The 24,295-nt window shown below is 50.8% G+C and overlaps 2 protein-coding genes across 2 annotated transcripts in view; one reads left to right on the top strand and one right to left on the bottom strand.

The window, feature by feature from the left end:
* The window catches only part of TDRD9 (tudor domain containing 9), an 85,248-nt gene extending 81,943 nt beyond the window's left edge, over positions 1 to 3,305 (bottom strand). Inside the window, exons 1-2 of the mRNA XM_046007907.1 lie at positions 3,240 to 3,305; positions 2,974 to 3,193 (exon numbers count right to left, since the gene is read on the bottom strand). Coding sequence (XP_045863863.1) covers positions 2,974 to 3,193; positions 3,240 to 3,305 — 286 coding nt within the window. The remainder of the gene's footprint in view (positions 1 to 2,973; positions 3,194 to 3,239) is intronic.
* A 6,509-nt stretch (positions 3,306 to 9,814) lies between these two features.
* RD3L (RD3 like) lies at positions 9,815 to 10,778 on the top strand. The gene is made up of 2 exons (XM_046007219.1): positions 9,815 to 10,113; positions 10,481 to 10,778. The coding sequence occupies exons 1-2, from the start codon at positions 9,815 to 9,817 to the stop codon at positions 10,776 to 10,778; spliced, it is 597 nt and encodes a 198-aa protein (XP_045863175.1).
* Positions 10,779 to 24,295: the final 13,517 nt, after the last annotated feature.

Below are 24,295 nucleotides of genomic sequence, written 5' to 3'. Positions count from 1 at the left end.
GTAGCTTTTCTACAGCCAGCAGCGCTCTTCCGAGGGCACCAGGGGCCACAGCCACAGGAGAATTCGGCAAACCCTGCCCTCCACTCTCCGACCTTCTGGTCAGACTCTCAAAAACACGCATTCTTCTTCCATTCTCCCGTCTCGCTTTCCTCCCGTCAATCTGCTCAGCTTCTAAAGAACCCCATCGCCAATGCCACCCTGTCTCCCCAGTGCACCCCTGCCGCTGGTCTCACCCCTCCAGAAGGTTCCCTCAACTAAGGACTCTGTAGAATTAACCACACTACCTGCCAAACATTGAGTTGGAGCAAAATTCGATGCCTGGACAGTTTCTCATTTAAAACTGGTTCCAACAGTTCATTAAATTATTTTGAACTATGAATGGTGGCTGGGTATCCAGCTCAACCCACAAATGGGGAGAAAATAAACACATTCCCCCATGCTTGATGCTGGTAGTTTATCAATTAATTAAAGGCCTCTTTTAACGAACAGAGAAGAGGGATGAGAACCCACACAGCAGTGGGGGCTCCTGAGCCAGGACACCCCTGCCAGACAGAACACGTGGTGTGCACAGAGTGGGACTGAGAAATGCAGGAGGAGCTCGGCAAAGAAGCGCCAAAGCTGGAAAAGACTCAGACTTACAGGCACGCCTGGGTGGCTCAGTCGGTTAAGCCTCTGTCTTTGGCTCAGGTCATGATCTCAGGGTCCTGGGATCAAGCCCCACAACAGGCTCCCCGCTCAGCAGGAAGCCTGCTTCTCCCCCTCCCACTCCTCCTGCTTGTGTTCCTGCTCTTGCTGTGTCTCTCTCTGTGTCAAATATATAAATAAAAAATCTTAAAAAATAAAAATTTAAAAACTGTTTTTTAAAAAACTCAGAATTACAAAAAGGCAGCAGCTAGGTTGTTTGCTACGACTTTAAGGCGTAGTTCACTTTGCTGCAAACAGAGCCATTACTTTGACAACACTGATGTGACTTACTTCCCTTCATCCCGTGCATCTTGAAGGTTGCTACTTAAAGACAGAAATCTTACAAGAAAAAAATACCGAAGTCTTGACTCTATTGTCTAAAACCTAGTCCTCCCTCCTCGGAACCCAAACACAGTTGGACGTTTCCAGGTCACTGGCTAAAGCACACCCAGCACAAATCAAGTCCTGTCCCCACGGCCACCGCCAGAGGGGACACGAACCCAAACAGGACATTGTCCACGGCCACCTGGCTCTTTCATCTGTGCAGCAGCAACAAAGTCAAAGGGAGGCGACCAGGAAAAGCATCCCTCGTTAAGTTCTCAAAGAAAAGAAAATGGATGATTTAGGGGAAAATCAGCAAACTACAAAAGGCAAAGGGTAATCCAAAAGTGCCATGAGAAACACGTCAAGCTCAAAATTCAATAATTTTCCTGTTATCTTTTTCTCCTCAGTTATTAGCATTAAGATATTTTACATGAACTGGAAAAAAGAAGGACACCATAAAAACTGTTAGCTTGTCTTGACTGAGCCGCCCCACCATATCCTCATCAAGCGTATATAAAAGTCTAAGCAAAATCCAGCAGTCAGGGGTTCCAACAGTATATAACGGATGCGAACTGGAGAATATAACATTTCTTTAAATTTTAGACACCGTACATTAGAGAAGTGAGTTTAATTACTGCATCACCAATTAAAAATCTTCAAAATAAGTCATTGTACATCACTCTTTCAAGTACGGAATGGCATTCTGAATACAAAATTAAACTTGATGTGTTTCCCTTTGGAGTCAGTCTATATTCCACACACGCCATTCTCTTAAAGGCAAAAGAAAAGCTCTGAGTGGGATGGAAACAACTAAAAACATCACCACATGAAAAGGGCAATAGCATTTAATCACAAGCCGAAGACTCCATCCCAGAACAAACTCAAAGCCATTACAGGAAAGCATACAGGGGCACGGGGCAGCTCGGATCTTGCGCTGACGGCTTCCTGAATGTGTACATGCGTCAAAACTTACCAAATGGTACTCTTTTGTATATAGTTTATTGTGTGTTGATTATACCTTATTACAGCTATTTTTAAATAAAAAAAAAATATTTTTTAAAAAGAGTCTCTCATGGTTTGTCTCCCTCTCTGATGACTTTCCATTCAGTGTTCCTGCCTCCCCCGATGACCCTCTGGGGTTTCTTATGTGCCACAGGAGTGAAGCCATATGATGATTCTTTCTCTGACTCATTTTGCTCAGCACACTACCCTCCAGTTCTATCCACGTCGATGTAAATGGTAAGTAAGCGCTCCTTCTGTTGACTAATATTCCTCTGTACATACGGACCAGCCACCAGCTGAGAAGACGACACCGCGCGCTTGCAGAAAGCGAGCAGCTCAACCCGGACTTGCCAGCTACAGCCAAGTGGGGAGAAGGTGTTAAGAAGAAACAAACTTACTTTATACGGTTAAACATTACTTAAATTTGTTTTAATGTTTGTTGTTTTAAAAAAACTGTAGTCATTTTTCAGTGAAAATTTTAGGCAGTTCTGGAGAGTGCCCAGATGGCTCCGTCAGCGCCGTGAGCAACTCCTGATCTTGGGGCTCAGCAGCAGTCCTTCCAAAAAACAGACTATTTAAAACTACGTTTAAAAGAGAAAAAAAAGGGGCGCCTGGGTGGCTAAGTGGGTTAAGCCGCTGCCTTCGGCTCAGGTCATGATCTCCGGGTCCTGGGATCGAGTGCCGCATCGGGCTCTCTGCTCAGCAGGGAGCCTGCTTCCCTCTCTCTCTCTCTCTGCCTGCCTCTCTACTTGTGATCTCTCTCTGTCAAATAAAAAAATAAAATAAAATAAAAAATAAAAAAAATAAAAGAGAAAAAAGATGATTTACAACCCAATATACAATCACCCTGAATTAACTAACAACAAGGATTCTTTCTTGAGCGAGACAGTACATTTCTTACAGACTTTAAAGACTGCAATGTTTTATTTGTAACTAATTTTCCCCATTTAAAGTCGCACTCACCGGGCCTGCGGGCGGGCTGAGCACTGCCGCACACGTCCAGTTCTTGCGCTTCCAGCGGCCGGAGCGCGTCGATGTACTCCACTTCCGAGCCGCTCCGGGGAAAGCGGCCTGCGAAGAACCGCAGAGTCAGTGCAGTGCGTCTGCGCAGCCAAGAAACCCAAGGCCCGGGGTCCTTGAATGGCTCCTCCTGCCTGAAGTCACGGAAGCAGGCGGCGACGGTCTGTCATGGACAGAGCGCGCCCGCTCCACGGCCGCTTGCCCCTTACTGCAAATTCAAACCGGGAGAAACCTGTTTCCTCCTTCGGGGTGGCGGAAAGAGGAACGTTCTCCATCGCAGCGGAGAGTGGTGAGTGGGGCCCCTCCCCCCAGTCGAGTGGCGTGGGGACAGGGAAACTGGGCGCGCACAGGCTCAGCGCGTTCACTCAGCCGGAGCTCGGCTCCCAAACACCCAGCTCGGGCGAGGCCCTGCCTGGACACCAGACACGGCAGGAAACAAAACAACGAACCGGCCCTCAAGAACCAGTGGAGGAGCCGTAACAGACACAACATCCTCGTTAGTGCCGGGGACATTTAAACGGCAGGGGCATGAAGGACTCCAGGGAGGAAGGGCCCAAACAGGAGGAAAGGAAGGAACTTTCCGCAGTATCTGTAATCGTTCAGACCTGAACACCACGTGCCCCGAGCGCCGAGCTTTCTTTCCAAGCCCTGCCACAGCTGCGTCCACACCAGCAGGTAAAAACGTCCAAGATGTCAAGAAAGAAAGAAAGAAAACTGCAATACGATATGTAACAGTTGTAACATGTTATCAATACTTCATGCCCCTGCTTCACAGAAGACTGTGTAAGACCAATTCTTGAAACAGGAGATTTACTTTAATAAGATGCTATTTGCATTAGGTTCTACTTTCGGCCTGGTACTCGTGGCTAGCAGCGGCACTCTTTCGTCACCGTTTACCTGACACTCCTTCATCAGGGCACTGTCCTAAGCTCTTGGGATAAGGCAGCCCCAGGGAGGCCCGGGGACCTCCGTCAGTTTAGTGATGACTCGATTTCCGCTCGGCTCACGATCTCAGGGCGGTGGCACCGGGCCCCACACTGAGCCCCACACGGGGCTCCACACTGGGCACGGAGCCTGCTGAAGAGTCTCTCTCCCTCTTCCACCGCTCCTCCCCCCGCCCCCAAAAAGCAGCTAGCAGACTGTCCCCACGGAGCTTCCAGTCTAGTCGGGGAAAGAGAAATCAAGGAAAACACAGTATGTCAGACAGACAAGTCCAGCCAGGAGAGGAGACGGGTGGGGAGGCTGCCAGGGTAACTGATGGCAAGCTGACATCATCGGAGCGAAGATCAGCAGCGAGAGGAGGGCCGTGCACCCCGAGGAGGGAAGAGAACTCCTGAGGGAGAGCGGCGGGAAGCCGGAGCCTGGGGCAAGTGTGCCAGCTGGAGTCAGGATGCAGAGGAAGCCAGGAGCAGCGGGGGAACCCAGAGGTACTGGAAAGTGGGGAGTTTCCGGCGGATGGCAGGGGGCACAGGCGCTGATGACAAAGAGTGGGACTCCTGCTCTGAGGGCGACGGTCCGAAGCGGAGACGAGAAACAGCAATACCGAACTCCTATTCGAGCGGGCCAGCTCCCGGCCCCTGAAGCCGGGTGAGGTGGCCCGGGACGATGCCGCCAGAGCGGAGAGAGCACAGACACCCTAGCTCACAACCCAGGCCAGAGACAGGCAGCCTGGACTAGAGCGGCAGCAGGTGAGGGGTGCCGGGGACGCCGGCGAACTAGGTCTGGGTGTGAAAAAGCAAGAGTCGAGAAGGATCCCCTGGTCCCCACTGCTGGGAAGACCCGACGCGCAGGCTGCACCCACGCCCCGCAGGATGACGCTGCCGAGCCCACCCGGAACTCGAGGGCTGGGACTGGAGCCTCTGGAAGCACAGCCACGGGCAGAAGGGGAGCAAGACCAGCGTCCCGAGCATCGGCAGGCCACCAGCGGCCCACCTGCCACCATTTAATTCTGCCATCCCCTGAGCTGAACTCACCACAGGGCCAAATGCAGACACAGGTCCTGGCACGGACGGAGCACCCCGGAAGTGCCCTTGTGCCTTGAGGAGCAAGAAAAGGGACCCCAAATGCTCAAAGTGCTGGCAGTCCCCAATTTTTCTCTTTTCTCTATGTTCCAGGGCTCAGCAAGAGCCTCAGACTCTAAGGAGGGGAAACCTCATCTCCTAGAGGATAGGGAAGACCCTGGCTGCCTTCTCTCCTGGGTCCTCCCACTGCTTGACCCCAGAGGTGAATGCAATGGGGGGAGGGGTGTGTGGAGCAGAGCAATGAGAGCGCCTGGGAAATCGAAACCCACCCCCCAAGGCTGTCCATAAGCTAGTGGGCCCACCTCCCCGACCCCACCCCAGGCTGCGCGAGCATGCGCAGACCTGCAACAGCCCTCCCCGGACTGAGGACCCAGGGCTGAACTACACAACGGCCAGCAGGTGGCACCACGCGGGACAGACACGACGGGAACCCTCGAACCCCGGGGCAGCTGGGAGAACTCCCCGGCACAGAGCTGCTCAGCTGCACTCGCCAGGGGACTTAAACCCCGGGGCCCATCACATCAAAACACACGCCTACTCCGCATGCGAAGAGCATGGAAGATCTGCAGGACGGAGCCGTGACCGCTCGGTTTGGATACCAGCTCTCCAGTTTGGGGACCTACACCTCACACCAACCTCAGATCCATTCCAAAGGGATCGAACCCCAGGCACTTATGGTTTTAAGCCTGTAAAGCTAATGTTCTCCAACATTCGAGAACTCTGGAGTGGAGAAGGTCTTCCTGAACAGGGGCACGAAAAGAAAAAGTCAAAAAGGACCATATCGACAAACTGAATACCATATAAGCTGATGAACGACGTCTCTAGCCAGGTTGAAGGGCGAGAGCAAGGGCCACTCACAAAACACCCACCGCCCGTGGCCCTGGAGTACATTAGGAATTCCCGTAGATCAGGAACATACGCACAACCCAATATAAATGCAACTTTTCACTTTAAAAAGTGCATGCATCCGTGTATTTTTTAAATATTTTAAAGAGAAAAACAATACCGGGAAAAGAAATTTAACGCAATTTAAGTGACTCCTTAAAAATTAACTGCATCTTGGGCACCTGGGTGGCTCAGTCATTAAGCATCTTGCCTTCAGCTCAGGTCATGATCCCGGGAGGCCTGCTTCTCCCTCTCCCACTCCCCCTGCTTTTGTTCCCTCTCCCTGTGTCTCTCCCCTGTCAAATAAATAAATAAAATCTTTAAATATAAAAAAATATTAACTGCATCTTTTTTTAAAAGACATAATTATTTATTTATTATTTATTTATTGGGGCGGAGGGACAGAGAGACGGGGTCCCTGCTGAGCACGGAGCCGGATGCTGGGCTTGATTATCAACCCTGTTATCACGACCTGAGCCAAAACCAGGTGCCCCTTAACCGCATCTTTACCAGCCGATAACCCAGAACTTTAAATCCGGTAGCAAAGGAATTTTTTTTAAAAAATGCTATCAGTGTCCTTACAGCGATAAGGCTTCCTTTCATTGCTATGGAATGCTGCTGGACACCATGTGAGAAGGCAATGACAACGACCAAAAAAGAAACTGACCAGCTTCAGAGTTTTCAGTTTTATGTCTTCCACACAAAATATCCTAAGGTAGTAATTCATTAGAAACAACTCATTTATTCAACTTACTAAAATCTTTCATAACATACAAGTTAATCTGATCACAGCCTAACAAACAGGAAGGAGTAACACAAAGGCGCTCTCTTACCCTGATCTACAAATACTTATACTCCCCATCTCCGTCGTACGGTAGGAGGGAGCGTGACCAGAATACGTGAGCTCTACTTCAGTCAAACAATCTCGGGATCTAGGACAGAAAAAATACAATGGATAATACGATACCAGTAGCGTACCCGGAGTACGAGAGACACAGGTTTCTACAAGTAACACATCAGAGGAAGGAGTCCTGAACGTAATCGGACTGGTAAGAAAAGCTCTGCGAGGGTCGGACGTGAGCAGTCGTCCCAATGGCAAGACAGGTGCTAACTAAGAGGGCGACGATCTTCGAGAAGCTGTCTGTGCGGTAGCTCACGTCTCCTCAAATCTCCATTCAAAGAACACCCTCTCCTCAGAAAGGCCTTCCCTGACCACCACATGGAACTGGAACGGGCCTCCAGTGGGTTCGACACCCCCCCATCTGTGATCAGCTTACTGATGACTCGTGTGCTCCTACTTGTCCTCCCACTGGAAGGTGGGCACCGCAAGGGAAGAGACTAGGTCTTCCCGTCTCCCTGGGTCCCGAGCCAGCATCAGGCCACCGCACAGTCAGCAAGCACGTGCTGCGTGATGGGAAGCCAGCAATTCCAGCAGAGGGCGGAGCACAACCTGATCGGGAAGTAGAAACCAGGGAGGAGAGCGAACAAGAACACAGACCAATCTCGCTGGAAGTTCAAAGGAACACCAGAGCCAAGGAAAATAGGCTGCTGTCTTCCCTCAGACGAAAGAAAAGCATAGGTGGTATTTAAACTGGGTCCTGGGAAAGAGAATTATAATGTGAGTAAATGGAAAAGAGAAAGAGAATAAACATCTCAAAAGACAGAGTCAGCGTGAGCCCCTGGGATGGTCCGCGCGGGCACGGGAGGCGTCAGGACACACTCCGGGGCAGAGCGGCCCAGAACGCCGGGCAGAGGGAGGGACAACGCAAGACGGCACAGAGCCCCGAAAAGAAACTGGGTTTATCTTCCATATCCGATGTATGTCTGATAGCTGTTGTTACCACCTCAGAGACCAAAATCTTAGGAATTAAAGCAATAACACGGAGGTTATTCAAAGGGAGAAATGTCAGGATTCTTTGTGACTTTGGTAGAAAATCCGGTAGGACACTTGTGTCGTGAAAACCTTTCCTCTCCCCTCCTTTTCATACTCTCCACAATGTGATGTGAAATCCTTCTCGTTGACGAGAACACAGGCTGACAGCGGCTTTCTCTCCCATGCAAGCAGCCGCAGCTCCGGGCTGACCACACGTGTCACTCCTGATCGGGCATGACATTCGGGTCTGATGTAAAGCCTGGCTATTCTTCATGGTTCACTTGTCGGAAAAGGCAACCGAGAAACAAATGTTATAAAAGGAAAAGCCACGATGTAGTCACTTAACACAGAACTGGAGAGCGAGAGGCCTGTCCGCTCCTGAGCAACACCACACGCCCCTGCTGGGTAAGAGCCTTCCGCCCCGCCGGCGCCCGCCCAAGCAGTAAGTACGAGCGAGCGTCTCACCTTCAGTTCCAGAAGAAAGGCCTGGAATGTTAGATCTGCTGTACTGAATCATAAGACTTTGTTCTCAACTCTGTCTAATTTTCCCCTAACCTTAATCTGCTACTGCTATGTTTTTAAAGAAATTATAAAGTGTATTTTAGAGTCACCTACTTCAGCATTTATGTCCTCTGGCGTTACGACTCGCTTAAATACATAAATTTAACTACTATTTAGAAAGAGAAACAGAATGAGTATAAAAAATAACCTTTACTAAATATTTCACAAGGCATATATCAGCATTCTTTTATTTTTTTAAAGATTTTATTTATTTGACACAGAGACACAGAACACAAGCAGTGGGAGCAGGAGAGAGAGAAGCAGGCTTCCCGCCGAGCAGGGAGCCCAGTGCTGGGCTCAATCCCAGGGCCCTGCGATCATGACCCGAGCCGAAGGCAGACACTTAACCCACTGAGCCACCCAGGCGCCCCCAGATATAAGCCTTCTTTGCCTACTTTGCTCAATCATAACAAATGTTCTCAAAATGGGCATTTCGCAAATCATCAAGACTGATCTGTTTTTCCTGCTTTCATGGGAGGGGACAGTGACCTGGCTTCTGGATGGCCCGCGAGTTAAGCTGAAGAATAAAAGCAGCGGGGTTATTTTTAGCGCTCTACAGGCGTAAAAATACAGCACAAAACTGTGACCTACAGCTACGCGCGGCAGAGCAGCGCACCACGCGACCGTCTCCGTAGCCGGGAGCGCATCCGTGCTGCCCCACGCTGTCGCTCCCGTTTCATTACCAACCAGAAGTCTGAGCGCATTTAGGACCAGAGCCCACTGCCGCCGGCATCTTTCTCAAACAGACGGAGCTACATTCAGGAGGTAGACCGTTCTGTAATTCGTGCAGAATAGTGAGTTATTTTTGTCATTTCGTCTAGCTTACTTACAAGGTGAATTAATGAGCAGTCTCTCTAAATGAAGACATCACAACCTCATTCCTAACACAGAAACTTATTTATTTCAAATACAGCTTCCGTGGGTAAATAGGGAGGCTCACTCCTTCCAACAGGGGCCACAGCCAGGAGCCCAGCGCACGCCTGAGCAACCACAGCTTCGCCACTAAGTCAAGCAGAGTCTGGCAGCACCACCACAGCGGACCCAACTTACCAGGTATGCCTTGAAGCCCTTTCTGCACCAAACCTCAGTCCGAGGGGCACTTCCAGGTAGCACTCCCTCTCCGTTAATGTTTTAAAGCCCCCTAAGAACTTTTAATAGCAAATGTCAATGTTATTTTCAGAGAATGTTCAGCCCCGAGATCATCTCTGACTTGGTAGATTTCGCTGCTGCTTAGCCACGTAAATGTATTTTCAAAGCTTGGTTTTTGGTACTGACCTAGTTAGAAAACGAAAAGCTTTAATCCATGCTCTAATCTCATTCTGACCTGCATACCTAACCAGTGAAAAACTCATACACTTTTCTAGCAAATTTATTTGCTATTTGCTCATCAGAACCACAACGTTTGGTGCAAATAAACAAGTGAGAATATTTCCACAGGCTAAAAATGCCACTTTTTGGCTGGATGAAGTGGCCAAAATATGATTCCTACAAACCCACACACTATCCCGGCTCCGAAGCAGTGACGAAGACTCTGCTTCGGGAGCTGAAGTGGCACCTGCAGGAGCGAGAGAGATTAACACAAGAGCTCGAGAACCAACAGAACATGAGAAGAACAGGTGTGGACTACAGCTGGCTGAGAAACTACCAGAATCCCCACACGACCATCCCAGCTACCGAACAGAGACAACTTGAAGTCCTTTGCTCCCAAGTTCAGCCTTGTCAAACTGGAACTATTCTCAGCAGGTAAAATACTATGCTCTCTTCTGTGGTATTTTGCTACTGTCCAGTCTAAGTTCCTCATACAGCTAGACTGGAAACTGCATTCTATCATGTAAATTCTGTAATCGTGGGTCTCAAAAACCCGCAACCAAAATCCCCAAGGACAGACTGGACAGAAATATCTGTTGACATCTTACTGGTTGGAAATATGTTTAAGTCATATGCAGAATTTCTTTACTAAGATGCATGATTTTAAAGGAATATGCAGATTACGCAAAACGGTGAGCAACAGTTTTTACAGGATCACGGCATTTACGCTGTACTTTGCAGATACACAGAAATGACAAAAGAAAGTTTCTGAACTGAATATTCATTACTGGTTTCCCTGCAGATTTCGAGAAGTTTTAGCAGAAAACGATGTACTGCCATGGGAAATAGTCTACATCTTCAAGCAAGTTCTGAAAGACTTCCTAACCAGTACTAGCAAAGGTAACCAGCAAGAAGGCCCAGAAGAGTCAGGGGACACAGACTGTCCCATTCCGTCTGTGATCCTGGGCACAAGCTCCAGGAGTTCCGATAAAGACGAAATACCCACGATTTCCAGCTACGTGGACAAAACCACAAAGAACAGGTTCCCGGTGTTCTCACATAGAATATGGAACCTACCCTATTATTACCCATCGAGTTAAGTTACTTATATCTGGAAGGGTTTTTATGGCCATCTTTAGAAGAATTCTTAGTATTAAGAATACAAAAAAGTAATGTGATTTCACGTTTCTCTGTTGCAAAGTCAGATGTTACGTAGTTTTTAACTATGCATCCTATGTTTTAAATAGTGTCCCTTTTTTATCTGCTCTAAAAATGCAATGTTTATTGAACTGTATACTTTTAACTAAAATGATTCCTAAACATTTTGAAAAAAATATTTGAAGTATTTTCTCATATTTCAAACATCTCACAGGGACGAGTATGGAATTGGACAAATTCTGTGTGAAAATTAGACATTAACCTGACTTTTATTCTGAAGCTACGCAGAGAATAAAATAAATGACTGATGTGAATCGGACTTTTACACTGTAACACAGAACTGACTCGAGCTCAGTCATTCTCAGCAGGGAAGGGGAAGATGGGTTGTGACGGAGGAAATAACGTGCAGTTTAAAGACTAAGTTAGGTGTTTTACTCCAACATTCAGATTTGTTACAAATTACATTTTTAATCCCAATTAACATTATGGGAAAGTTAAAAAAATAGAGCTCTATATGGTATCAATAAAAAGAAACAGAGCAGGTTCATTAAAAATAGCAAATATTCCGGGGGGGGGGCTGGGTGGCTTAGTCCACTAAGCCTCGGACTCTTGATGTCAGCTCAGGTCATGATCTCAGGGTCATGGAATCAAGCCCCAGGTCAGGCTCCCTGCCGGGCGTGGAGCTGCTTAAGATTCTCTCTCTCACACCCCCCTGCCTCTGCCCCTCCAGTTCTCTCTGAAAATATAGCAAATATTCAGTATACAGAATTCATCATTTCATAATTTCATTAAAGTAGGAAACTAATCATTGGATTTACTTTTTTTGATAAAGTCTGAGAATCTTTATCATTTTTTTTAAAGATTTATTTATTTATTTATTTGACAGAGAGAGAGAGATCACAAGTAAGCAGAGAGGCAGGCAGAGAGAGAGAGGAGGAAGCAGGCTCCCTGCTGAGCAGAGAGCCTGATGTGGGGCTCGATCCCAGAACCCTGAGATCATGACCTGAGCTGAAGGCAGCGGCTTAACCCACTGAGCCACCCAGGTGCCCCGGATCTTTATCATTCTTAAAAATAAGTCCAAGGAACCCAATATTTACAACTTTATATTTGGAGATTTGTTTTTTCCCCCTCTAAAAGGAAAACTATTCAAAACTAGAATTCAGTATCTGCTCCAAAAAAACCCTTCCGACTTGTCTGTTCCTGGCCTCTTGGCCAACGCCTACACCATTCTGAAAGGGCCTCAGTTTGGTCTTTCATCCTGGGTCATAAATGGTGTCGGCCGGACCAGGAGTTAGTAAGACACGGTAAGTGGAAACACAGCCCTAAGCAGATCTAAAATAAAGACACCTCTCACTCCTCCTCCCTTTGATTGTCTTCAGGAGCTAACTATGGCTCTCTAATCACTATAAAAGCCTTAGAGTGGAAACTGTTTGTGGGAGAGCCAAGTATCCCCAGAAGCCCATAACTGCTTACTGTCCCGTGAACATGAGATAAAGCAGTTTCATCATTACTGCCTCAATGGAGATAACACAGTTTCCGCTTTAAGCAACAGGGAGTCTGCGACGTGTGGCACTAGAACGGGCCGCCCCGCCCCGTGGATTAGTGAACACACACCACAAAACGCCCCAAACACTCCATTCTCCCCACAAAGCACCTCCGTCAGCCACCACACAAGACCACCAGCCCCACCACCCGTCTGAGAGGACCCACTCTCCCTGTCCCGCCGGGAAGAGGAGGACTTTCTTCCGTCCCTCTCGTCCGAAGCTTCCTGCAGCCGCGGAAGGGGCAGACAGCTACGCGACCCCCGAGTCCGGGAGGCGCACGACCCCCTCGCTGCTCCAAGGCCCCACGACACAGTCGCTCAAGGCCACAACCAGACGTTCAGGGCAGCAGATGAAATGCACGGCATTGTGGTATGCAAAGCCTCCATCTCTCACTTTATTCTGGCAATAACCTAATAACCACATTTCCTGCGAGAGCCCAGGGGTCATTTAAAACTACATTTGTCCAGAGAAAATCTACAAACCAAATGGGAATTTTAACACAAGTAACTTCCTGAATCTTAACAGCTCCCGCTCTACATGCTGGGCTGCTCACAGTCCATAAAGCTGGCAAGAAGATGAAGGTCAAAACCGTACGGGGCGGGGCGGATGGGGAAGAAGAATACAGCAGAGCTTCAGGCCTGTTCTATAGAGAGAGAGACCGGCTCAGGGGCTAAAAGCCTGAGTTGGAAACAGCCCCAGCCCCACCAGCACCCGCGTATGGGACCCACAGCGAGCTCCGGGAGTCCGCAGCTGCGGGAAGCCCGGCCGTTTAACCGTGAAGTCACTCGGCCACCGTCCGGCGCGCGCGGAGCACGGCACGCCGCCCCTCATCCAGTCCTCGCCGGCACGTAATGTTACTCCCACTTGACAGACGAACAAGCAGCCTTGGGCGCATCCGCCGGCCGGTCCGGTGTCGGGGAACACCGGGGCGGGGACTGTCGTCTCTCTGTCAGGCCCCTGCACGCCTCCAGCCCCGACTTCCCCTCTGAGCTCCAAAGGCAGTCAAGGGCCCACCTGACACCTCCTCTGGGATGGCCACGGGCAAGCAAAGACACAGAGGTTTGTTTTCTGGAAGGATAAATAAAAACCAAGAAAGAAACAAAGGGATCAAAACACACGCACACAAATGAAAACGCGGCTCTTCAAAACCTTCAGCTCGGAGGGAACCAGCACCAGCCACCCGGCTCTCCGCGCCAGAAACCGCAGCACCGTCCTGCGGGCCGAGGGCCGAGAGCTGCTCCCACACAAGACAGAGCGGGGCACAGGGCAAGTGCTTTAGAGGGAAAACGATGAAAGAGATTCGAGAGGCGGAGAGAGGTGTGGGAGGGCCTTGCTGCTGCGGAGGCCTTGGGAGACCCGTGTGAGAAGCAAGACAGGGCCCGGGGCCCGGGCCGGCAGGAGGCAGTGAGCCACGGGAAGACACTGGACTGGGGGGGGGGGGGGGGGGCGGTGCGCTGCAGGTAGAGGGGTGGGTGCGGGAGCCCCAAGGCAGAAATGAGCTCCGTGTCCTCCAGACACAGGAAGAACGCCCGCGGGGCCAGACGCCAGACGGAGGAAGGCCGGCCAAGCCGGGACAGCCTGCGTTCCTGTCTGACGGCAACCGTGCACAGAAAGCCGCACGCCGACCCCAAGAAGCTGAGCAGTGACTGTTTGCCCAAGAACGCGTCCGCTCAGCAGACTAACCAACGGCGGCAGGTACCCTCCGAGCCCCCGGATGAGCCGCCGGGGCCACAGCGGGGCGGGAGAACGGAGAGAGGCGGCTCCCGCCACGGCCCGGCAACGGGGGACGGCGGCTCGTGCAGTCCAGGCTGGCCAAAGCGTGACAGGGAAGGCTCCTCTGATTCCGGAAACATGTTACAGCGCAGTTCAGGATACTGTTGCTCGCCCGCTCACACACTCACCAGCTTGCTCGCCTGCTCACACGCCCGCACCCCTCGAAGTCGGCCGTGGTCAGAGGAGGAAGGCCGACCGCGTGACTCGGGGCAGGCGTGGGCAGGAGCCGCTCTCACCGGCAGCGCATCCCAGTCGATAGCTGCGGGTCACCAAGGCAGGTCGTTCATGCAAACGAGTGTCTGGGCTCCTACCCTATGTCAGGCCTGGTGCTAGGAAGTGGGGACTTGGGGATAATCTGTTCCCGCAGGAAGCTCGTATGTGGGGAATTCCACACAAGTACTAAGAGATGCACACAGGGGTACTAAGCAAACTTGTTTAGAGGAGGGAGGGTCACCCGCTTGGTTTTCCTCTGAGCCTTCCAGCTGTCCCTTCTCACCCTCCTTTGTTCGTTCCGACTCATCAGTCTCTGCATGTTCAAGGGCTCCCGGCCTGGGCCCTTGGAGCTCTTCTCCCTCAGCACTCACCCACTAGGATCCACCAGTCTGGGTGAGACCACTGGTCTCAAAGCCTTAAACCGCCAAACACGGGGCTCCAGCCAGGTTTCTCTGCTCACCGCCACACTGCCTATGCTCACTGTCACCTACCAAGGGCTCAGATCAAACTCCTACTGCTTCCCCATACAGCAGCTGCTCCTGCAGCCCTTTCTCAGAAGACGGCAGCATGTCCCAGCTGCTCAGCCAGAGACCTTGGTGTCGTCCGTGACCGCTTCCCCACTCACGTTCCGTGTCTGATCCAGACACAAAGCCCTCGCCTCCGCCTGAGGAATACACACAGACCACACGACTGCCTACCGCCTCCACTAGCTCAGTTCTGGTCTAACCTGCCACGCGCTCTCTGCTTCGATGTGTTAGTGCCCCCAAAGAAACAAAACCAACAGGACGTGCGCGCAGACAGACAAAGAGATTCGTTTGAGAAAGAATCAGCTGAGCTAGCAGCCTGGAACCCCAGGAAGGGCGGCAGTCGGAGGCTAAACTCGGCAGAGTTCCTTCTTGCTTCAAGAGGTCTTCCCTCTAGCCAGGTCTTCAACTGATTTGATGAGGCTCACCCATAATCTGGAAAGTAATCTGCTTTACTAAAAATCCATCAACTTAATTTCATCCATAAAGCACCTTCACAGAAACATCCAGAATCATGTTGGCCCAAATACAGGCATGATGGATCAGCCAAGCTGACACATAAAGGAGATGTCACAGATGATACCAAGAGACTCTTCCCTGATGTCCCTGTTTCTGCCCTAGGCCTGCTCCAGTCCATTCCACACAGCAGGGATCATTAGAGCCCTAAGTCGCGTCACAGCTCTGCTCAAAACCCCAGAGTGCCCTCCCGCGGTTCTCAGGAGCCTCAGATGAAGCAGCGAAGCCCTCCCTGATTTCAGGGACAGTTCCAGACCCAGGTCCTTCTCCGAGCCCCCCGTTCTCTCTCACACAGCCACTCCACTCCAGCTGCACGCAGACACCGAACACTCTAATTAATGGCAAAGTGACCTACCAACTTAAATCTGCTAAACAGACAATAAGGTCTTTAAAAAAACATGGCCTCTGTGAGTGAACAGAACATAGGAACCCCTGGAGAATAACACATCGTTAACATCTGCACAAAGCCTACCCTCTGAGAAGCAACAAGGCAAAGAGGGAAAAGTAAGATACTCTGGAGTCAGACACAACCATCCTTACAACACAGTAACTCAGCGGACAGGGTAACTTTCTCAACCCGTTATCTGACCCTCAGCTATACCGTGCGACCTTCCTTGTCAGAAGGACCAAGACTATTGTGTGCCCGTGCCCTGACACAAAGATCAACACAGCAGGCACTAAACCCATGTACCAAGAAGGAAACATTGAGTTCCGTAAAAAGGAGCCACCAGATACGCTGATTTGAAATGGTGAGTTTCTACGGGAAAGTTTTCTCTGGGACAAAGTACACTTTAAGGTGCTAACGGGCCTGATACGTTCTATTTCTCTCCTTTTAATGCTGGTGGTCACCACTCACGGGACCCGTCAAACCGATTTAACAATGCTCGTGTGGGCTGAACCCCAGAGACTGAACACAAGCCACTCTGGCTCTGTCCTCAGACCCGGCTTCGCTGTGGGACGCCTAGGCTTGTAAAGCCTGCCTTCCTCTACACCAGTGTTTTCTCACCAATGTCAAAACCTCACTCAAACTCTCCTTTCTGGAAAGACATCAGTCAACCAGCCAGTCACTGTGGCTGAGGCTGGTGTTCAGGTCAGCTCCCCCCAAATCAATCCCAGCTCTACCACTGTATTCGTTTTCCGGGGCTGCCCTAACAAAGTATCACAACCTCGGCAGTCCGGCAGTTCAGAACAACACATATCCGTTACCTCACAGTTTCTGTAAATCACAACTTCAGGGGGACTCAACTAGGTCCTCTGCTTAACGTCCCATGAGGCCAAAATCAAGATGTTGGCTGGGTGGCTCAGCTGGTTAAGCCTCTGTCTCTTGATATCGGCTCAGGTCATGATCTCAGGGTCCTGAGACTGAGCCCCACATCCAGCTCCATGCTGACCATGGAGCCTGCTTAAGTAATTCCCTCTCCCTCTGTCCCCCACCCCTACCCCTGCACCCTCTCCCTCTCTCCCTCTGTCTCTCTCTCAAGAAAAAAATAATAAATGTTGGCAAGGCTGCGTTCACTACAAGAGTCTCATTCAGCTCGTTGGTCAAATTCAGTTCCCTTAAGTGGTAAGACGGAGGTCCCCATTTCCCTAATGGCTGTCAGCGGGGACTCCGTCTGCGTTCCCAGCTGCCCACATTCTCCTCCTGTTTCCTTTGTGGCCCAGTCCAGCAGCAACTGATCAAGTCCGGCTCATGTATCCAATCTCGCTTACACAGCTCACGTGATTAGACAATCCAGGTACTCTCCCTCTATTTTAGGACCTATAACCTTAGTTACATCAGCAAAATCGCTTTTGCCATCTAATATAAGGTAGTCACAGGTTCCAGTGTTATCTTTGGGGGGGGGGTGAACATTCTACCTACGATGACTGTTTATCACAAGAAGTTAAGAAAGGCACTTTACCACCCAAGTCTGTTCCTTTCGGATTTCTATAAAATCAAGATAATGCCATCCATCTCAAGGGGTTATTTCAATGATTCAGTAATGTAACTATATTTGAATGGCTTCTACACGGAAGCACTCTGGCATTAGGCATGTGGTAGGGCCCAGGATGGGACTTCCAGAAGTACTCCTCAGACTCAGAGCACCGTACAGACAAGCGAACCTCAACGGTATCGGTCCATCTCTAGTTATTTGCCTGTTTCTAGTTACCTACAGAGGTTGAAATGTTTATGGTAATTTTACAAAATAATTTTTCATGTTGACTATAACAATATTTTAGATGGGGTTTATATTTTGTCAGTTTTCATTCCATTACTCCGAAATTTCGTTTTTATTGATATTTCAAACTCAGTCCATGAAAAATTAGAAATTTGAAAAACTGATCCTTAGTAGTGAGAAGAACATTTAAATCTGTACTTTCCGTTTCTAAAAAGGTCAATAATTTACTTCCACTACCACAGTGGGTTATTGGAAAGCAATACTGCTCTGCCTATTACCAGCAGGGGAGAGTGAGAGAGCGGGGACAGCCTATCGGGTCCCTCGCCAGAGTAATCCAAGCAAAGTGTGCAAAAACAGAAACAAAACAGCCACTCTCAACCTTCACAAGGGTCTCCTTGTCCCCTCCCTGTATCCAAGGAAAAAATTCAGCAAAGATCCCAAGTTGCCCTTGTCTACAGATGCTTGGAACAAACCTATGAAAACTCGATGGGGCCAAAAAACAAGAGGAATTCTGTTGAAAAGTAAAGAACGAGAGCGTCTCCGCTGTAAACGGTGTGAATTCCGGGGGAGGGGAGCCCCAAGCGGCGACGCAGAGGCTCCGACACGGAGGTACCGGGCCTGCTTCACAGTGGGCGCAGCTGTTTGCACACGCCGGAGCCGGGTCTTCTGGACACGGCAGGCCTCCCCTGGCCTGTTTCCACCGAAAGCACGCGAACGGGTGAACCCACAGCACCGCTTCAGTCGAAAACAGAGGGAGGCGGGCGCTAAGGCGCAGCTGCTCGACAGTCACCCAAACGGGCGGAGAACTTCTGACCCACGGAAACGGCTCCCACGGCGCCACGCATAACCGCCAAGACGCGGGAGCCCCGCGGCAGGCTCCCGCGGCTGAACGCAGAGCCCGCGGGACAACCCCGCGCAGCGTGGGCCACCAGGCCATGGAAACCACGGGGGAAGCTCAAATCCACGCCGCGAAACCACAGCAGCCGGCCCCCAGCCACGAGACCCCGGAAACGCAGCGCAGGTGCAGGACCAGGTGCAGGACCAGCGGCGGCCAGGGCGGGGCTAGGGCTCGGCAGGGACACGCGCGCAACCCGGGCCCAAGCAGCTCCAGGAGGGAGCCCCCGGCGCGGGCCGGTCCGTCCGAACACTCGCCCACCCCGCCGGGAACTGTGGGCCGGGCGAGGCGGGAACACAGCACGCGAGGCTTCGCCTGACTCCCCCGAAACCCCGCCGGCTCTCACGGCCGAGGCCCGTCCCCAGACCCCGAGACACGGGACCGGCGTCTGGGGCGGCTCAGCCTCTGGCAGGCGCGACTTCCCCGGGCCGGGGTCCGCCAGCTCGCTCTGCGGCGGCCGGGAGGCCAGGGACGGGGTCGCGCGGCGTCAACGAAGGCCGCGCACCCACGGCCGCCTCCTACCTCCGGGGCTGCGGCTGGGGCTGGGCCTCGGCGCCCACGACGGGACCCGCGTCCCGGCGCTGCGCCTCATCCCTGGTGGCCTCGGCGGGAAAGGCGGGCGGCGAGCCCAGCAGCTCCACATCCGCCACGGCCTTGCCGATCGTGAACCAGTCGTTGATCTGGTCGACCGTGAGCTTGCGCAGCATGTCGCCCGCCGAGTCGACGCCGCCTCAACGGCCCCGCGGAGCTGCCGGAGCAGATGTCGGCCTGAATGCGACTGCGCAACGTGGCGACGGCGGGAGCGCAGCCCCGCCCCGCCCGGGCCCTCCAATCAGAATGCGCCGGCGCCCATGTGCCGCGAGTCTCGTGCCTCCGGACCCGACCCGCCCCGCCCAGGCCCTCCAATCAGAACGCGCCGGCGCCCACGCGGCCAGGACCTCGTGCTGCCCGCCCCGCCCCGCCCGGGCTCTCCAATCAGAACGCGCCAGCGCCCACGCGCCACGAGTCTTGTGCCTCCGGCCCCGCCCCGCCCGAGCCGTCCAATCGGAACACGCAGGCACCCACGCAGCCAGGACCTCGTGCAGCCAGCCCCGCCCCTCCGCGCGGGGCAGGCCTGCGCCCCCGCTGCCACCCCAGAGTCAGCCCGCTGCACACTCTGGGGGCCCCGGCCCCAGCCCCCAGGGGGTGGAAGAACTAAGTCCGGGCTCGCTCTCCACCTGTCCCTCTAGGTTCGAGTCCGCGGCATCGCGCTGCAGGCCGACAAGGGACGGACTCTGAACACCTGCGGTGTGCCAGCCCCGGTGCGGAGCTGCCGGGGCGCCTGCTGCGGTTCCCCGGTGCGGGAGACGGAAGGCACGGCGGGGAGTGGGTCTGCGTGCGTACTGTCGAGGTGTGCAGCTGGCTGCTGCCTTGGGTCACCTCGCACCTGACCTGGGGGCAGGAGCCAGAAGGTCAGAAAAGACTTGTGGGAGAGAAGCACGTGAACGTGGACGCGGGCGGGGTAACCAGGAACGAGGCAGCCAGGGGCGACCGGCGGGAACGACTCCCAGGGGAGGGTACGCCACGGACGAAGGCCGGGACTGAGCCTGGAATGCCGTGGGGCCGCGGCATGAGTAAATGGAATTCATCTTCTCCCCTAAGTCCGCATGGGACGGGCAGCGCCCTCCACGCCGCTAGAGGGAAGGCGGTGGCGAGAGGCACGGATTGGGTGGTCGTGGGCGAATGGAAGGTGGTAAGACCCTGACGGCAGCTGAAACGGCACAGGCTGAGCTCCAGAAGAGTGAAGGCGGAGGGCAGAACCGCAGGAAAGAGGCTGGAAGATGAGGCGGGGGTGGAGGAATGCGGCCAGGACACGCAAAGGAAGGAGGACAGCAGGGAGAGCCAGGAGAGTCGCCTGGCTACTGTCAGCGCCGAGCCTGGCACCACGTGGACGCTGGAAAGACTGTGAAAGAGTGCGGGAAGGATCTGAGTGTGGCGCTGACCTACCTCGGGAAGTCTGGCTAGGGACTGGAAAATGCTGGAGAGTGGCAAGCAAGAGGTCAACTTCAGGACAGCGTGGACAGAAGGCAGCCTGGGCCCGGGCCAGGGGGTTGGAGTGTTCTCCGTGTTTCACAGAAAAATGAGCCCAGCCCGGTTCGGGGCCAGGGGTCCCAGGTCCCGAGCCTGACCACATCTCTAGTTTCTATCACAGACTCTGACCCTCTTGCTCTGACTTGTCCGAACACCGCAGCCTACAGAAGTGTCCCTCACACCTACATCCTTTTGGCGATGGGAAGTAACCTGTTCTGCAATAAATGAAAATATGATCATCGAGTCACGAAAATGATCATCAAGTCCCGGAGACTCTCGGCATGTCATTCGTCTGTAACCTGATACACTGTATCAGGTCATACACTGTAACCTGATACTTTGAAGGACAGCACGTGTTCTAAATGTCCCAAAATACATCAAAACCACTTCAGACAACTACAAAACTCACATTTGTGTCTCCATGTTGGGGTCATTATCAAAGGAACGGGACTGAGACAAAGTGAAAGTTATGCAAAGCCTTATTCTATGCTAAGCATTAGAAGTCAGACTGACCGGCCAGGGCCGCCTCTGAAGAGAGTGACCGCCTCCCGATCTCACAGGCTGGTTTTATAGGGCATAACCACAGACCCAAGGTACGTGGCGTCTATTGTTAAGGCGTTTACTCCCGGAATCGATACCCGGAACCATACCAGGAACTATGGGGGCGTTTATTCCCGAAATGAAGTCTGCGGATATAAACAACAATATGGCTACCCAGGCAATATGGAGTCACTCTGGCTAAGCAGGCCCTAATGGTTAAACAGGTTTTAATATTAAATTGGCCCTAACACTCCATACCGCATCATCCCTTGTCAGAACTCTTTAAAGAGTTCTCCTTTCCCGAGACTTTCCAGGGGGCCTGTTCTGTTCTTATTGGAGCATAGTTGATGCACAATGTTACAGTAGTTTCAGGTGTGTGACACAGTGATTCCACGTCTAGATGTGACGCCATTCCCACCACACGTGCAGCTGCCGTCTGTCACCACATGACACTATGACAGCATCATCGACTATATTCCCTGCACTGTGCCTTTTACTCCCATGACTTATTCATTCCATTCCTGGCAACCTGCACCTCCCACTCCCCGTCACTCATTTCACCCAATCTTCCTTCCCTCTGGCAGCCATCACCTTGTTCTCTGTAGTTACAGGTGGATTTCTGCTTGTTGCTTTATTCATTTTTTTAGATTCCACATATAAATGAAATCATACAGTATTTTCCTTTCTCTGACTTATTTATTTTAGCACAATACTCTCTAGGTCTATCCACGTTGTTGCAAATGGCACAATTTCGCCCTTTTTCATGGCTGAGTAATAGCCCTGTGTGTGTGTGTGTACGTGTGTTTTCCTTATCCATTTGTCTATCAGTGGACACCTGAGCTGTTTCCATTTCTTGGTTATCACAAATAGTGCTGCAATGAACATAGGGGAACATTATCTTTTCAAATTAGTGTTTTTGTTTTCTTTGGGTCAATATTCAATATTGGAATTATTGGATCCTATCCTATTTCTATTTTTACTTTCTTGAGGAACCCCCATACTGTTTTCCATGGTGGTTGCACCTATTTACATTCTCACCCACAGCGTTCAAGGGTTCCTTTTTCTCCCAAGTGTTTCTCTTGCCAACACTGACTTCTTGTCTTTTTTTATTTTAGTCGTTGTAACCCGTGTAAGGTGATTGGAAGGCTCTTCCTGTGTTCTTTGAACCTTTCAGGTTACTATAGCCTTCAGTCTGGAGTCTTGAGTTTTTAACTGCGGTACAAGAAGACTGACCTGATGCTTCAGTTTCAAAACTTGTTCTCATTTCATTGCCATTTTCCTGAGTAGTAGCTAACATTCTGTGTCATCACAGAGAATAGCTTTGACCCCCTTCGTCTGAATGGTAGTTCTCAGTGCTTCATACTCAGCACAGCTCATCTTGCATTCCTGCCCAAAGTCGAAGGAGACAGTCTGACAGTTCTCAGTCGGCTTGTAGATGTATAGACCCTAGCACAGAGGAAGCCATGAGCCTTGGTGAAGGTTTTGCATATTGGCGTCTGCAGAACGGCTTGAGTCACAGACCCAAAGGGAAAACAAGCAGCTCAGACAAGGACAAATGATGCTGGTGCCCGCAAGCAGCACTCTTGACAAAGTGGGAGGAGCTGTGTCCAAGAACCTTCATGTCTTCTCTGACCTTTTCAGCTGCAAAATGTGGAATTCTGCACTCGGCATAAATCTGGGGCAGCCCTGTCTTCAAATGTTTCCTTTGAAGATGTATTTTTCATAGGGTGTTTTGGCTTTGCAACAAAAAACATGAAAATTCTGTTGATCTCAAGCAGAGTTTGAAGTTCAAAACCTTTGGTAGCATAGATGATGATGATATTCCCAAGTTGTTCCTAAAATGCTTGTCGTCATCATCAGTTTCCGACCATATTATAAGTCTCAAACATTCTTTCCCAAGACAGTGGCTCAGAAACCAGGTCTTTATCTCAGGACCCATTACACTCCGAAGCCCCTAGAGAGCTTTTGTTCATGTCAGTTGCATCTACTTTATTAGGAATTACAGCTGAGACACTTATTCATTTTAAAATAACAATAATAAACCCATTTGGTGTTAAAGGGAATATTTCGATGAAAAGTCACTATATGTGTGCAAAGAGTGACACTCTGACATTTTTGTAGATCTCTAAATGTCTGCCTTCATGGCAGATAGCTGGATTCCCATATCTGTTTCTGTATTCATTCTGTTGTGACGTCACAAGTTGGCCTCTGGAGAACTCCACAGAACACTTGTGAGATAATTCTGGCAAAGAAGACAAATCACCAAATTTAACCATTGTTATGAAAATAGTTTTGATCCCCAGGGTCCTTGGGACCGCCCAAACCTCACTTTGAGAACCTCTGTCCTAAAATAGCAAGATTTTCAGGTGGAGAATACAGCTTCCATTTGATCCGAAGCTTTTGCCCCTTCGAAGCAGGACCCTGCTTGTTGTTCTTCCTTCCTGTGTCCTCGTGCTTCCATCTGAGCTCACCATCCTTTCGCATGAATAGTGAGTATTGTTTTTTTTTAACTGTGCATCTACTGGGATCATTCCCTTAGTGTTCGGTTATCCAAAATGTCTTTACTTTGTCTTCCTTGTTGAAGGTTAAATTCTGTATGCATAGACACATAGACCAGTGGAACAGAGTGGAGAGCCCAGATATGGACCCTCAACTCTATGGTCAAATAATCTTCGACAAAACAGGAAAAAATATTCAATGGAAGAAAGACAGTCTCTTCAATAAATGGTGCTGGGAAAACTGGACAGCGATATGTAGAAGAATGAAACTCGACCATTCTCTTACACCGTACACAAAGATAAACTCGAGATGGATAAAAGACCTCAACGTGAGACAGGAATCTATCAGAATCCTAGAGGAGAACATAGGCAGTAACCTCTTCGATATCAGCCACAGCAACTTCTTTCAAGATATGTCTCCAAAGGCCAAGGAAACAAAAGCAAAAATGAACTTTTGGGACTTCATCAAGATCAAAAGCTTCTGCACAGCAAAGGAAACAGTCAACAACACAAAAAGGCAACCCACGGAATGGGAGAAGATATTTGCAAATGACAGTACAGACAAAAGGTTGATATCCAGGATCTATAAAGAACTTCTCAAACTCAACACACACAAAACAGATAATCAAATCAAAAAATGGGCAGAAGATATGAACAGACACTTCTCCAATGAAGACATACAAATGGCTATCAGACACTTGAAAAAATGTTCATTATCACTAGCCAT

The sequence above is a fragment of the Meles meles genome, chromosome 6, assembly GCF_922984935.1.
Source record: "Meles meles chromosome 6, mMelMel3.1 paternal haplotype, whole genome shotgun sequence".
NCBI classification, from domain to species: Eukaryota; Metazoa; Chordata; class Mammalia; order Carnivora; family Mustelidae; genus Meles; species Meles meles.
The sequence above is the reverse complement of the archived record's forward strand: the minus strand, read 5'-3'. Positions and strand labels throughout refer to the sequence as shown.